We start from the raw sequence: 16,042 nt of genomic DNA on the forward strand, positions 1-16,042 counted from the left end.
AAAGAATATTATGACATTAGAAATGAGACTTTAAACTAGTGACTGGAAGAAGAAAGTATTCATGACCATGTTTATTAAGGTAATACAGTCTAGGTGAAGTTGGGCCAAAATACATGGGCCTCTATGGAGCTATGGGGCTTTTTGGGTCCAGTCCAGCGCCACAACAGGCCATTATTATGAACTACCGATTTCAAATGAGGCTTCACGAAATATCTGGCTGACTGCCCCCCTGGTTGGTATGCATTTAGTGGTTTTCTTGAGGAATAATTAAAAAAGAAAGACCAGATATTTACGAACAATGAAAACACATTTATTCAATAAACCACTGAATGGGAAATTACTGTGAATAAGTTACACGTAAATAAACAAAAACAAAAAAACTTAAAGATCCTTAAGTTAAATACTAGTTGAAACTTGACCACACATTTGGAACCACCTATTTTCTTTCAGATCACTCAGATATGCAGCATAATAAATATAGCAGCTCTGGAGGAAGTCTTTCCTTTGGTTTAAAATCTGAAATAAATACAACAAAATACAATAAATTACACAACTACTACACAAAATGAACACTTGAAAAACTTATGTGGTTACTGGCAAATTGTCAAAAATAGATGATGCATTGTGATTTGTGAGCTGCTATTTTCACATGTCATTAGATACAAATTAATCCACAACATTTTAGAATCTTATTTTTACAGTATTGTTTTATTAGTGGGGGCAGTGTAATGGTCTAATGGAAGTACTGTAGTGCAGTTGTTCCAAAACTTTTTCATGCCAAGGACCCCCAAATTGACACTAATTAGACCCCCAAATGGGTCACGACCCAGTGTTTGCATCACCTTACCTCTCCTTGGGAGGACCTCAAGACACGTGGGATGGGTTCTGGTTGTCAGAGAAGTTCTGCTTAGCAAAAAACAAAGACATGAAAAGACATTCATTGAGATGGAGTTGGTCGAGTTGTAGATTCATTGTGAAAAGAGCTGGCTTTGTTACACAAACGACATTCTGACATTAGATTAACTGCGTTGTAGTATGTGGCTGAGCCAAGAATATGCCCCTACAAGACAGGAAAGGTATTGAGAGAGAGCAAAGTAGCCACTAATGTAAATCTAAACAACCGTAATATGACTAATATCTAAACACTTCAACATCTCTATTCTACTGTCTAACCCAAGCATTATAGGTGCATGGTTAAAAACTGGGTTGTGTTTAGACATTAGAATTATGATAGATGGGTTAGTGCGGTTAATGTCATGATCTGGGAGGACGGTTAGCCAATGAGATGTGTTGTCTGCAATCTGCATACAGGTTCAGAAGCCACAAGCCTTTTTCTTTCTTTTTTGAATACTGCTTTTGATCGCCACAACCCCGTTATTCAACCATAGACATAGAAAGTTAGATGCCTCCTTTGGCTCTGGGGCGTCTGTATCTCGAGGCAAGCTTCATGATGTAAACAATGTAACGTTTGTTTTCTCATGACAAAGCGCCCTTGGATCGAGTTGATCAGTCCCGGAAAAGCACTTCCGCTTGACTTCCACCCTACAGTGCGATACAGGTCGCCCCAATGAGGTAAGTACTGTAGGTTTATCTATGCTTTCAACCATTCTAACCTGTTGGATCTGTCGAATCTCCCTCATGGCCAGGCGTATGGAGGGGTACAGCCTGGGGAAAGGCCTTCTGTGATCCTTTTCTCCATCATCGTCGTCCTCCTCCTCGTCCTCCCCTCCGCTGCCTCCATGGCGGCGGGGCGTTCCTTCCCACCCGCTGCCTCCGAACTCAAACTTCTGTCTGCGGTCGGAGACCCTGCGAAGAACCGGCGGCCTCTTCTCGTCGTCCATGCCCGCCAAGTTTTGTCCCGGAGGAAGAAACAGTCTCTGGAGCTCCAAGCGGACCTTGTCCAGGCCAGATTCCACCCTCTCTTCCTTCTCCTCCTCCTCCTCGTCCTCCTCCTCTCCACGTCCGAGCCCTCCGCGATCGCAGGCGGACCGGTGGCGGAGCCCCTTGAGCTCCTCGTAGTCCGTTTCCCTGTCGCATGTCTGGAAGTATAAGCAGACTGTCACTCAACTGTCGCTATTGAGGGTATGCGCATGCATAAAGTGAGTGGAAAATCGAGTGGCAAAGTGGGTGACAAAGAGAGTTTTTTTTCTGTTTGAATGTATGGACTGTCAAGGCCAGAAAGTAGTTTTTGCCACTCAGTAGACGTTCCCACATAACTTTAGGGTATGCTGATGATGTCACGCGCATACCCTCTATTGTGGCATTTGCAAAAAGACTTAAATATCATGACTGAGGGATGAAACGCATTACTAAGAGAAGCCAAATGATTTGAAGAGTAAATTTTCTCACTTTACTCAGTTCCATACGGAATGTACAACTTCATTTCAACTTAAATTATATTTTTGCAGCTGTCACCTGTCCACAAGGAGTGGTGAGCAGCTCTGTTGCTAAGCTCACCTGTCCACAAGGAGTGGTGAGCAGCTCTGTTGCTAAGCTCACCTGTCCACAAGGAGTGGTGAGCAGCTCTGTTGCTAAGCTCACCTGTCCACAAGGAGTGGTGAGCAGCTCCATGAAGGGCTTGAGCCCCGTCCTCGTGTGGTACTCCACCAGGTCGGTCAGGGCGCGATGGGCCTTGTCTTCCCCCAAGATCACATATTTCCCGTTGGACTGCATCTCGATCATGTAGTGTCGACAGCGGTTCTCACCCCTGAGTCAGCAAAGCAGAGATGATGTTGTTGTTGGGATTTAGCTGCGCCTTAACCTTAAACCTAGTATACAGCATCACAGTTGACGGCCGTGATCGTGACAAAGAACGTCATCACGGTAATTACTGCTAATTATCATACCTGTATGACAGGGTGTATCCCTCCCGACTCTGACCCACTCTGATCAGGAAACACCCGATGGGTTTGTCTCGTAGAAGATCCTCCGCTTGTCTGAAAGGACAGATAACAGTCGTCTATACCAACATCGCCGGTTGTGTTGGGGACAACATCATTATGGTCGAATCTCAAAGGCAAATTCCAATGTCCCAAATCTGGGCCACTCGCTCACTCACACTCTGTCGCTCCAGCATGGCGGTGTTACGGTGAAATTGGTGACCTGGTGAAATATGTGACCATCTTGTGGTACTTCACACAACTTACATGGAGGTCTTTATGCATGGCCTAAATGCTGCTAGGTTAAACGTGTACTCTTTCCTGCCACCTGCTGCCTTGAATGATGCTAGCGACTGACTATGAATGATATTGCGACCAGAAAGAAGGTTGGAAGTCCGCACACTGTTCTTAAGCTCCCAGTAGTTTATTAGGAAATAATGGTCAGGAATCGACGTTTAGACGGTGTGCGGACTTCCTACCTTCTTTATGTATGTATATTTTTGTCCTGCACTCGTCAACATCTTTTGAGATGTGCGTGCTCTCCGTTTTGGATGTTCTCTGATATGGCTACCATGCACACACACACACATCTTGGCAATTCGTGCTCATGGTTTTGTTACTTGCGCTTGTTTTTCTTGACCACAATGTTAAGAATGTAATTTAGATAGCACAGTGGTTTTCAACCTTTTTCATATAAAGTTCCATTATTTATTCAGCATTTGAGCCACAGACAATTTGATGAGATTTATACTTGCAGACCCCAAACAGAATGTTGTTATCATTGGATAAGATTTTGGTATTGATGTTGGTATCATAGGAGAGATAACAGGCAAAATAACAATTATTTTACATTCTCTAATTCTGTAGACTTCTTGTAAATTAATGAATGCAGATGTTTAACAATAATTTAACTCTTGAGAGCGTACAATGTAATTTTACACTCTCAAAGAGTTAAAGATCTGGGAAGCTAGGGACCATCTGGAACCCCCTCATGGACCACTGGTGGTCCCCGAAACACTGGTTGAAAACCACTGGTGCAGAGGTGTGGCATTATTACTCACCATGGTAACCACCACAGGGGGTGGTTACTCATTTATACTTGGTAGCGAGTAATGGGACCCAGGTGTGCAAGGGGAAAAGCCCAACAGTTTTTGACTGTGGCAGCTCACAATGTGATGCGAAATTTGTGAGCGCATTGTAGGTGTGCCAGTTGTTTGCAGATCTAGGGATGCTAGGGCCCAAAAATATGACGAAAATATGACGTTCCAGGGACCCCCCCAGAGGAAATGATTTGAGGTAAAAACGTTGGTCGATTTTAATCGATTTAATAATCGATTAAATCCATTTTGGGCGGGAACCCCTTCTGGTGTTATTTGGTGCTATTGAAAAATAGCAGATCTACAAGCTCATAGCGCGCGCCACGAGCTTGTAGGTCTGCTATTTTTTATGTAGAAGACATTTTTTTAATCTGATCTCAGGTCAGAATGGGTTTAAACATTCTTCATGATGTGAGTGCCTGATTTCTGAGGCCAGCCCGTTTGCCTCATATCCATGCCTCCCTCTCCCCCTCCTCTCCTCTCCCTCTGTCTCACCTGCGGGGTATCATGCCATGGAACCAGCATGGGAAGGCTCCGTTGCGCGCCACCTTCCGGGCCTGGGTCTCCTTGAACCAACGGATGGTGTTCCCCCTGTTCTTCCTCCTCCTGGCTCGCTCCTCCTCTCCCTCAGAACCCACCAGCCCCGCTAGGTGAGTGTGCAGCTCTAGGTCGTTGTCAAACGGCATGGCCTGGAGAGAGTGAGAGACAAGATTGTACAGTATATGTGTTCCATATCAGTGGTTTTCAACCAGTGGTCCTTGAGGGGGTTGCAGGTGGTCCCCAACTAATGAGAGTTGGTAACCAAAATGGACCCTTATTAGATCTTTAACTCTTGAGAGCGTAAAATGGAACAGTGGTTCCCAAACTTTTTCGTGTCAAGGACACGAAATCAACATTTATTAAGCCACGGACCCCCCATTTGAAAACATATGCCAGTGACCCCGATAACTGAGGATTTTTACGGCTCTAGCACTGATTTCCGAAACACATTTTTGTGTGTTTCACACACATTATGCTACGGATCCCCGATTTTTTTTTTTTTTTAGGGAAAACTAAACAATATAATGAACATTTAGGAAAAGGCCGTAGATCTTTAGACCCACCTCAAACTGCTTGCTGCGTGGCCGTGGCACAGGAGCCTTGATGTCGCCCACAGCAGTGAAGAGGGAGCGAGGCCTGGGCTGAGGCTTCTTCCTTCTGGGTAGAGGCACTGGGGGGGACACTGGCACTGGGGGGGGGGGCAAACCATGAGTTAGAAATATAGATAAATACTAAATCATCTCCTTAACCCATTCTGACCTGAGATCAGATTCATACGAGGTTTCCGCCGGACACACACTGGTCTGATGAACCCATTCTGACCTGAGATCAGATTAAAAAAATGTCAGTCGTTCTTCGATTTTTTTCAAAAATAGCAGACCTACAAGCTCGTATCGCGCCACTCGGTGGCGCGATATGAGCTTGTAGATCTGCTATTTTTCAACAGCTAAAGCACGACATGATGCTGACACCAAAATGGGTGCCCGTTCAGAATGGGTTAATACCCTGAGCGCACAGGACAAAGTTCTCCGCCCTGTTTAGCCGACAAGACCGAACATCTTAAAACGTGAATAACTCTTGATCCATTCCGTCCAATTCTAAGCAAAGATTATGTGTCAGACGGCCCACCGCAGTCCCGTTGCTAGTCACGGTAGATTTAATCATACCGTTGTTGTCGATCGCCTCTAGTCGAGTGTTTTGGCTACATTTATTTTTACATTTTGCTAGGTAGCATGTCAAGTTTGAGCGTTTTGTTCCCTTCTTAAATGCAGCTGAATCTGCATCCTATTCCTACTGTCTGTGACCAATGCATTTTTCCTTGAATGTGAGTTGGACGTTTAAGGTTTCATCAAGAAATTACCATATTGTGCCGAATATTTAGACGACTCTGATTATAAGACAACCTCCATTTTTCCAAAAGATCCTAGTCTTATATTCAGCACAATAGGGTAACTACATTTCAAAGGACAAACGCTGCACAGTATATACAGTGACTTCCATCCGCTCACTTTGGTTCTCCTGCTCTTCATCCTGATGAATACTCATTTCCTCCTCTTCTTCTTCCTCCTCCTCCTCCATCTCTTTTCTCCTCCTCTCCTCCTCTTCTTCCCTCTCTCTCTTGGCCTGTGCTTTTCTCCGCACCTCCGCCAGCAAGGCCAGGTACTTCCTCCTACAGCACAGAGCACGGTAATCTGCAAACACGACAAAATCTTTTTTATATAACCTGCGATACCTACGAAACCTGGAAGATTTTGTAACCGTCATTTTACGGCATCAAAGGATGCCCCCCCCCCGCCCACCCAACACACACACACACACACACACACACACACACACACACACACACACACACACACACACACACACACACACACACACACACACACACACACACACACACACACACACACACACACACACACACACACTTAACATAACATTAAAGTTCCACAATTTGCCATTGAGTTTGTTTCTCTATGTTGTGTAGTTGTGTACACTACAGTACGTTGGTGGTTCTTACTCTTCTGAATGATTGTAGCTGCTTTGGCCAGCTTTTCCAGCAGCGAAGCAAATTGTTCTTGGTGCCAGTACTTGAAGAAGAGACGCGTTGACCTGCAACAGCAGCACACAAAACAAAATTGTTATGCTTTCATTCATACATTGATAAAAAAAGGTCTCAATGCCTCGTCTGTAGTCAATACTGTGGACTGAATACAACTGACAAAGGCCAACTTACCCACACTTCCAGCCATGGATTTCAGTCGTGTTCAAAATGGACATACAACTATATAAAATAAAATGAAAAACAATACGGAATTAATTCACGTTAGGTACGTAGGTCTAAAGCCAAAACCACACCGTCGGGTCGGGACACAAAACGGCTTTTAAGGTAAACCACACCAATGCAACTCATTGAGTTGCATTGAGAAGAAGAAAAAACATATACCTTTCCTTGTTTACTGGTAAACCTGGCTTTATAAGCAGTATGTTGTACCTGAAAATGGAAGGAGTGTAATATAGTTAACAGAAATAACAGCTATTAATCCACATTATAAGAGGCACATTAATGGTAGCCGCGCATAAAGATAAATTGTGAGGTCAATATAACCATGCTAGGTTTGTTTCCAGATGTACCTCTGGGCAAACTCCTTGAAAGAAGGTCTCCAAGAGAAACCATCTCTCCGAATCCTGATGGTCTCCAGAAGGCCGTTGTATCTTAGCTGGAGATAAAAGATAGAATTGTGAGATATATTGTGTTCCTACAATTAATACCTGAAGCTCATTTCAATATTTTGATTTGGGGTCTGGGGTTTCATCTGATTTGAATAATAACTTGAAATGACCAACAGATGTTATTTATACCTATTTATATCCCTGTACCGAATATTCACCAACAATAGATGACCTACAAGCTCACAGTTTGTTGTGTTGAGCTTGTATCTATTTTTGCCAAATGTTCACCCCCAAATAGAGATGCTATGGGTAAGTGGTTAAAATAGATCCATGGCAAAGAAATATAGCACCCAGTTCAGATTTGAAATGCAGTCGTTTAGTTCATGACTATAGTGACTTTTGATTGATTGAATACTTTATTAGTCAGAATCTTTAACTGCACAAGGTAGGTACAGTCAGACATTAAAGCTAAAAGGATAACACAAAACATAATGCATGCCGTCATCAACAAATGGAGGGTATGTGCATGCATAGAGTGAGTGGCAAAGTTAGTTTAACGTTGTTTAATGCAATCAGATAGGACTTTTCTGTTTGGATGTACATGGGCTGTCAAGGCCAGAAAGTCTACTCGGGTGTTCCCACATAACTTCCGGGTATGATGATGATAACAAGCTTATTGATTACCCGTTATCAATAAGCTTTGGACTTATCAAGCCTGTTATTGAGCATAGCCTTCCCATGACGTCATGTTTAAACAATCAAGGTGATCAAGAAATAATATCTAATCGCCCATGCTGGCACAAACATGTTGGTCAAGTGTATTGATAACTGCCAACCAGTGCTGCCTGGGTAAACAAAGGCTTTTATATATTCTTCAATATTATTTTCCAAAAGTAAAAAGTAGGGATGCACCGAAATTGAAATTCTTGGCCGAAACCGAATACCGAATATAGGAAACAGTTGGCCGAAAACCGAATACCGAATATCCGAATATGATTAATATTATACATATTTTTTCCTACCTTAAAGCTACCTGATTTATTTAAAATAAATGATTATGGCAAAACTTAACTTAAATAATAATCACTATTATGGGTCCATAAAACATTTATTCACCCCTTTCGAATGCATTAATTGCATACACTATTCGGTGATATATTTTCTGCCTATTCGGGCCGAAAACGAACATTTTCTGCGGCTGAATATTCGGGGCATCACTAGTTAAAATAGTATGTTTATACAGAGTAAGTACATAATAAATAATCTCTCAATCACCGGGTAATGACTGTGACACAGTCCTGTATCTGAAAGGTCAGAAATGCAGTCCTTGCAACCACAATGTTTCCAGCCAGACAGGTCTAGTCCAGAATGCCACTTAAGCACTATAAATACTTTGTTGTACAACAAATAGCAAAGATTGTTGACCTACAAGCTTGTAGATGTTTGGAAAATGTGAAAGATTTAGAAAGCTTTTGCCTATAATGCCATGTTGAAAGTGGTTATCACTTAACATACCTACACCCGCACAGTATCATTGGTATGAAGTGTAACTGAATATCGCTGTTTTAGTATCCCCACTTAACCCATTAACATGAGTTTGAATCTACAAATGTTATGTTAACTTAAATAATAATCACTGTTATGGGTCCATAAAACATTTATTCAGCTCTTTGAATGCATTAATTGCATACACTATTCGGTGATATATTTTCTGCCTATTTGGGCCGAAACCGAATAGGCCGAAAATGCATATTTAGCCATTTTCTGCCGAATATTTTCTGCCGAATATTTTCTGCGGCCGAATATTCGGTGCATCACTAGTAAAAAGGTCAATAGCCTTCTGTCTGTTAGAAAAGTACTGTATTTGAAGGCCTTAGTAAAAGATACTGGTTCTGTTCAGAATGTATTGTCGTCTCCCGTCTTCCCAAAAAATAAATGCTTGATAGTGGGCTCGAGAAGAACCCGGCTCGATAAGCCTGATCAATAAGCTGTTCGTTATCAATAAAAATGAACGAGCTCCATCCCTAATCATGTGCATAGCCTCTATTCCAGCGGTCCCCAAATCTTTTTGGCCGTGCACCCCCTGTTTCCTCCTGACCTAGCTGACGCACACCCCTCGTATTTGCCGAAAATGATTTTTTATTTATTTAATATGATTATGGCAAATAATCACAGAATATCACTGCACTGAAAGATATGCAGCTGCTGTATACTTCCGCCACTGCTCTATACATCTCCTTACAACAGTGTTTTACCAGATTTTGCCGTTTGTGCAAAATTACACCATAAAACCGCCATTACCCTTTTCATGTCACGCACCCCCTAGAGCAGGGGTCGGCAACCGGCGGCTCAAGAGCCGCTTGCGGCTCTTGAGCACTCCCCTAGTGCAGGGGTCGGCAACCGGCGGCTCAAGAGCCGCTTGCGGCTCTTGAGCACTCCCCTAGTGGCTCCCTGTAGCATTACAAAAAAATCTATGAAAATGTATAATGTTTATTTTTTTCATTTTTTTTTTCATTTATGGTTTCTGTAGGAGGCCAAACGTGACAGAAACATTCTTAAGTTTCCCAATTTTGTAAAAATGTGTAGAATAAATATTATGATGGATTGTCTGTATGCTTAATCTGCAGTAGGCTATAGCCCTGAAACATGACTGTCAGTCATGACGCAACAGCAGCCTGTTTTACGCAATCGCAGTCCATAAACATTCCGATTTAAAATATAAAGTCCTCGACACATGTGCCACGGGAGTTAGAAATTTGCTGGTACAGCGATTAGCATTGCTGCATCCCGCGTTGTTTAATAAAAAGCATTTTTATCCGAGCGCCCCTTTTCTCAAACGGGGTTGGGAAACAGTTGCACACCGGGTGGGGGCGCGTAGTTGAAAGCCAATGGCAAAATAACAGCTCGGATAAAAAAGCTTTTTATTAAACAACGCGGGATGCAGCAATGCTAATCGCTGTACCAGCAACATTCTAACACCCGTGGCACATGTGGCGAGTACTTTATATTTGGAATCTGAATGTTTATGTACACGTTTACAATGTAAATGTAGCGATTGCGTAAAACAGGCTGCAGTTGCATGACGCACCATGGCTAAATCTGCAGTGACAAACTATCAAACAATAAATAAAACGTGGCAAGCCATTCACAGACGGAAAACATGGAATGCTCTTCCAGACAATTATGTGAACATGAAGAAACTCGCATCTGGAGTATTATCCATCTTTGGATCAACGTACTTTTGTGAGCAGATATTCTCAAACATGAACTACATTAAATCCAAATACCGCACACGCCTCAACGATGAGAGCTTGCAATCGTGTGTGAAGATTAAAGTGACATTTTACGTGCCCAATGTTGAGAAGCTCTCCAGCAATGTCCACACACAGAAATCACATTAAACGGGTAAGAACACAATGCAAAAAACATGGCATAATAATGGAGGGTGCGTTGACTGCGTTCGGAAATGCGCACCGCGGGAGCGCACTCGCCTATTAGTTTGCATTGCACAGTGCACTCAGTGCGCTATTTCCGAACGGGCTTAAACCATAGCGCACTTTTTATTTTGATAGATAGGCTAATATCCACTTGCAGCCCTGTTGTCTTCATTATATAAGCATTTTAAGGCTTAAAAATCTTTTGCGGCTCCAGGTAGATTTTGAATTAATTTTTTTGGTTGAAAATGGCTCATTCAACATCTTGGGTTGCCGACCCCTGCCCTAGTGGCTCCCTGTAGCATTACAAAAAAATCTATGAAAATGTATAATGTTTATTTTTTTCATTTTTTTTTTCATTTATGGTTTCTGTAGGAGGCCAAACGTGACAGAAACATTCTTAAGTTTCCCAATTTTGTAAAAATGTGTAGAATAAATATTATGATGGATTGTCTGTATGCTTAATCTGCAGTAGGCTATAGCCCTGAAACATGACTGTCAGTCATGACGCAACAGCAGCCTGTTTTACGCAATCGCAGTCCATAAACATTCCGATTTAAAATATAAAGTCCTCGACACATGTGCCACGGGAGTTAGAAATTTGCTGGTACAGCGATTAGCATTGCTGCATCCCGCGTTGTTTAATAAAAAGCATTTTTATCCGAGCGCCCCTTTTCTCAAACGGGGTTGGGAAACAGTTGCACACCGGGTGGGGGCGCGTAGTTGAAAGCCAATGGCAAAATAACAGCTCGGATAAAAAAGCTTTTTATTAAACAACGCGGGATGCAGCAATGCTAATCGCTGTACCAGCAACATTCTAACACCCGTGGCACATGTGGCGAGTACTTTATATTTGGAATCTGAATGTTTATGTACACGTTTACAATGTAAATGTAGCGATTGCGTAAAACAGGCTGCAGTTGCATGACGCACCATGGCTAAATCTGCAGTGACAAACTATCAAACAATAAATAAAACGTGGCAAGCCATTCACAGACGGAAAACATGGAATGCTCTTCCAGACAATTATGTGAACATGAAGAAACTCGCATCTGGAGTATTATCCATCTTTGGATCAACGTACTTTTGTGAGCAGATATTCTCAAACATGAACTACATTAAATCCAAATACCGCACACGCCTCAACGATGAGAGCTTGCAATCGTGTGTGAAGATTAAAGTGACATTTTACGTGCCCAATGTTGAGAAGCTCTCCAGCGATGTCCACACACAGAAATCACATTAAACGGGTAAGAACACAATGCAAAAAACATGGCATAATAATGGAGGGTGCGTTGACTGCGTTCGGAAATGCGCACCGCGGGAGCGCACTCGCCTATTAGTTTGCATTGCACAGTGCACTCAGTGCGCTATTTCCGAACGGGCTTAAACCATAGCGCACTTTTTATTTTGATAGATAGGCTAATATCCACTTGCAGCCCTGTTGTCTTCATTATATAAGCATTTTAAGGCTTAAAAATCTTTTGCGGCTCCAGGTAGATTTTGAATTAATTTTTTTGGTTGAAAATGGCTCATTCAACATCTTGGGTTGCCGACCCCTGCCCTAGAGGGAGTGCACGCACCACAGTTTGGGAACCCCTGCTCTATTCTATACTGTACAGGACATGCTAGCAGAGAATTCACTAGATTCCTCCTACCACTGTACCACTCCCTGTGTGTGAACATAATAGTACATGATTCCTCCTACCACTGTACCACTCCCTGTGTCGTCCTACGACTGTACCACTCCCTGTGAGTGTGAACATATTAATAGTACGTTAATTAGAGGCTTCCATTCACCTGTTCCATGACAACTTTGCTGTCCAACTGGTCTGGCAACTTGTTGACGTTTGGTTTGATACAGCGAACAAAGTGAGGACTGGACGCAAACATCTTTTCCATCAGGATGGCTAGAGATTGCTTGGACAAAAAGGGAAAGAAAAGCGTTGGTTACGTGCCAATAATGATCCCCACATGTGTCCCTGTCCTGTCACTGCAAAGCCTGTACATGTGGGAGGACTATTTTATTTTAGCACCGGCGGATTCGTGCCCCCCCCCCCCCCCCAATAGCAGATATACAAGCTCACAACACCGGTTTTAACTTTCAGAACAGAATGTCCTCCCAGTCCCACACCGTGCAGTCGCTATATGCAAGGATTTAAGAACATGCGTTGGATGTGTATGGATTAAAAATACCTTGCAAATACCTTAAACTGAGCTCCTACAGAATGTTTTCTGGTAGAGTTGAAGTTGTCATCCGACTTCTGGATTGCCTGAAATATAAAATATATATATTTGTATTATTTTATGCTTTACTTAATTTAGATGGGAGATGTACTGTAAAGAGTCAGGCAACTGATGGCACAGAGAGTCGATTGATTGAGTGATTGAATATTTATATTTAATATAGACCAAAAAATGCAAACAATGTACAGTCAGGCATTTTGGTCCAAAGGGATTTCCGAAACAAGACCTTGCGGCCTTGTTTCCATTCGGGTCCCATGATGCACTCACACACATAATAGTCATGAACAAGAATCTAAAACAGTAATTGGTCACCTCCTCTCCCTCTGACCTGCTGATTTAAAGGAGGCCAGTGATTTGCTTGTTTTAAGGGTGCTTGTTTACGCTACCTCTAGTTTTGTGGCTGTGGCTCACTTTTAAAAAAAAGTAATCAGTCAAGTAAATGGGCACTGAGGGCATGGAGGGCATAGCTGCATGTACAATGTTGAATGTCAGACCCATTTCAATTGTTTGACCTTGTCTTCTACCCGGAGCCAGCCAATGCCATCCAGATGCTCTGCATATAGGTGGGTCATTGGTCCCAGGCCTAGAAGAAGTCGAATTAGTTTGTTTTGGGAGATTTGGAGCTTATTCTTCTGTGCCATTGAGATGTTAGAGAACCAGGATGTGCAAGCATAGTCAAACATGGGCAGTATGAGTGCTCCAGCTAAAGTCCTGAGAGCCCTTTTGTTAACAAAAGAGGAAATTCTGCCCAGGAATCTTGTCCTTTGACACATGACGGAAGTCTGATTAAACGTTTGCTTCCCGTAAGTGACACGCAAAGTGCACAGTACTGTACATAGTTCGTGCAATAACTGCCTACTGTTAATTATTAATTGTAATTAACTAATACATAAAATGCACCCACTGGTTGATTCAATACTCCTTTTGGCTGCTAGACCCTCTATTGGTCTGGAGAGTTTTATTGCATACATTGCACAATATGGTATAACAGGTTCAGTTGAGCTGCTCATTTCATACTGCATCTACATGCTGTACCACATGAAATAGAATCTCCGATCTTCACCCGACTGTTTTGAGTGTTTACCTTGGCTTTTCTTGGCATAAGGGTTCCAGTCCTGGAGATGGTTGCTGAAAAATAATAAATAAATAAATACATTAAAAAAATCAAACAATATAAAGTTAACTACTTACTACCACTTCGAACATAGCAGTGTCAAGCTACATAGAACAGCATACTGTAAACCTACTACAAGCTACTGTCTGTGTGGCATCGATCTAAATCACATGTAACCTTTAATCCATCAAAAATACTACAAATAAAATGTTACTTCACAGTTTTCAACAGCAACTAGAGCCGACCCTTCCTAGTGATCAAAAGAAGATGAAGAAGAAAATGTAGCACTTATATAGCGTATCAGGGACGTGCATAGAGTGTTAGAGAGGCAGGGGCTGAAATTCCGTAAGAGGGCACTTTAGGAAGAAAATAGCTGTTCTACAAGCTCTCAACACGTCGCAGCGTGACACGTTGAGAGCTTGTAGATCAGCTATTTTCCGGGTGCGACCCTGCACTCGTTGGCTACTGGAGATGCGGTGACGACATGGATTTCTAAACAAACTCTTTCAACGCAAAATGCTGCGTTCAAGATCAGAAGAGTTCAGAAAAAAGCAATTCTCGGGTATGGCCTGGAAAGGAGAGGAGGGGCATTTGCATTTCTTTCAGCATAAGTAAATGCTGCATTCATGGTCTGGATAGGGCAGTTGTTTTACAGATGCGTAAAAGGACAGGGGCGGAAGCCCCCTTTGATGTCTACGTGTGCACGTCCCTGTAGTGTACGATAGAGGGCTACTTCTCTCACCTGCGAAGAGGACACTGAGCAGAGGGGTGACGCTGTTGATGAAGAGATCTCGGATGCTTGCTGGAATGGTGTCTCTGTTCTTCTCCAGGAATCCCCCTCCATTATACTGCACCTGAGAAATTAAAGTCACATTTTAACTTCAAAACCCTAACCCTATTCCTGAACTTAACCCAAGTAAAAACTACCAGTATGCCTAACTCTAAACTTATTTCAAATTTTATCTTCAATAAAACTACAAGAACCGCCCCCAGCATGTGGTTGGCGGAAAGAATTGGAAGGCAAGCGTGTTTTGGGGGTGAGCCACCGGTTAGCCACAGTCTTGATTGCACGCCGCACAGTACCTCATCCATCGCCACTAGGGGGCACCAAAAAGGCCCTGACCACGAGTTTCTATACTTTTTTTTTTTTTTTTTTTTAAACAAAACACGTTAAACACGTGTTAAAAATGCGTTAAAGACGTTGTTGGCAGTCTGGGAAATCAAAAAAAATAAGTTAAATAAGTCCTTGGCGATGGATGAGGTACTGTCCAATTTCAGCTGAGAAGAGACTCTTTCTTACCTTCCCTGCATAGTGAATGACAGTAAACAGAGGGCTGTGGCTCCGTACCACCTCATAGTGGGCGCTGGTCTTGAACTTGTTGTTCAACTTGTCCACAAAGTTTCTGTCTGATGCCTAATTAAGACAACCGGGGGGGAAACACAATACATGAGGTGTTACGGATCTGGAGACCAGTGTGTTGCTTCCAACCAGCCTGTGAATTCTAACGTTGATGTATCGCATATGAATTACGAGTCATCTTGTGTGCAAAGGTGACCTTTTGGCCTGACGGTGGCGCTACGCTAGAGGAAAGGCCATGGGGATCACCAAAATGAGTAGTGTTCATCATCCTTGCTGAAGCATTAACTTTAATGAAGCATTAACTTTAACTTAAATGTGGCCATCAGAGATATCATGAATGCATTGTTAAATGTGGCCTAACAGTGCCACGAGAGGACTGTACAGGCTACAACCATGTAACACTACCAAGTCATCTCTGAAATTAAGTATTATAAGAAGAAAATATAGGGACTCAAACAGTTAATGTGCCGACCACATAAATGTCTCTGTCGGGTGGAAATCTCATACTGTATGTCCAAATCCGTTACTTTTCAGGATTCAAATTCAAAAGTGGCAAAGGTAGCAGATCGACAAGCTCAAAACACGTTGTCGATCTGTTACTTTTGATGCTTTTGTGTGACGATGTAGTATATACTGTATGATCAAGTAGGGCGTTAAATTATGAAAAATGTTAAGAAAAACACAAAAGGTTATTATGC

The 16,042-nt window shown here is 42.5% G+C and overlaps 1 protein-coding gene across 1 annotated transcript in view; it reads right to left on the reverse strand.

The window, feature by feature from the left end:
- Nucleotides 1-237: 237 nt before the first annotated feature.
- Nucleotides 238-16,042, reverse strand: part of LOC310875582 (myosin-IIIb) — a 33,273-nt gene continuing 17,468 nt past the window's right edge. The window contains exons 14-30 of the mRNA XM_083788874.1: nucleotides 15,285-15,398; nucleotides 14,727-14,838; nucleotides 13,955-13,998; nucleotides 12,831-12,896; nucleotides 12,424-12,543; nucleotides 7,151-7,236; nucleotides 6,963-7,010; nucleotides 6,753-6,800; nucleotides 6,537-6,628; nucleotides 6,025-6,207; nucleotides 5,080-5,204; nucleotides 4,472-4,665; nucleotides 2,847-2,936; nucleotides 2,542-2,707; nucleotides 1,614-2,039; nucleotides 848-903; nucleotides 238-516 (exon numbers count right to left, since the gene is read on the reverse strand). Coding sequence (XP_083645000.1) covers nucleotides 865-903; nucleotides 1,614-2,039; nucleotides 2,542-2,707; nucleotides 2,847-2,936; nucleotides 4,472-4,665; nucleotides 5,080-5,204; nucleotides 6,025-6,207; nucleotides 6,537-6,628; nucleotides 6,753-6,800; nucleotides 6,963-7,010; nucleotides 7,151-7,236; nucleotides 12,424-12,543; nucleotides 12,831-12,896; nucleotides 13,955-13,998; nucleotides 14,727-14,838; nucleotides 15,285-15,398 — 1,953 coding nt within the window. The 3' untranslated portion in view covers nucleotides 238-516; nucleotides 848-864. The remainder of the gene's footprint in view (nucleotides 517-847; nucleotides 904-1,613; nucleotides 2,040-2,541; nucleotides 2,708-2,846; nucleotides 2,937-4,471; nucleotides 4,666-5,079; nucleotides 5,205-6,024; nucleotides 6,208-6,536; nucleotides 6,629-6,752; nucleotides 6,801-6,962; nucleotides 7,011-7,150; nucleotides 7,237-12,423; nucleotides 12,544-12,830; nucleotides 12,897-13,954; nucleotides 13,999-14,726; nucleotides 14,839-15,284; nucleotides 15,399-16,042) is intronic.

This window comes from Protomyctophum parallelum (assembly GCF_964188405.1).
Source record: "Protomyctophum parallelum genome assembly, chromosome: 18".
Classification (NCBI taxonomy): domain Eukaryota; kingdom Metazoa; phylum Chordata; class Actinopteri; order Myctophiformes; family Myctophidae; genus Protomyctophum; species Protomyctophum parallelum.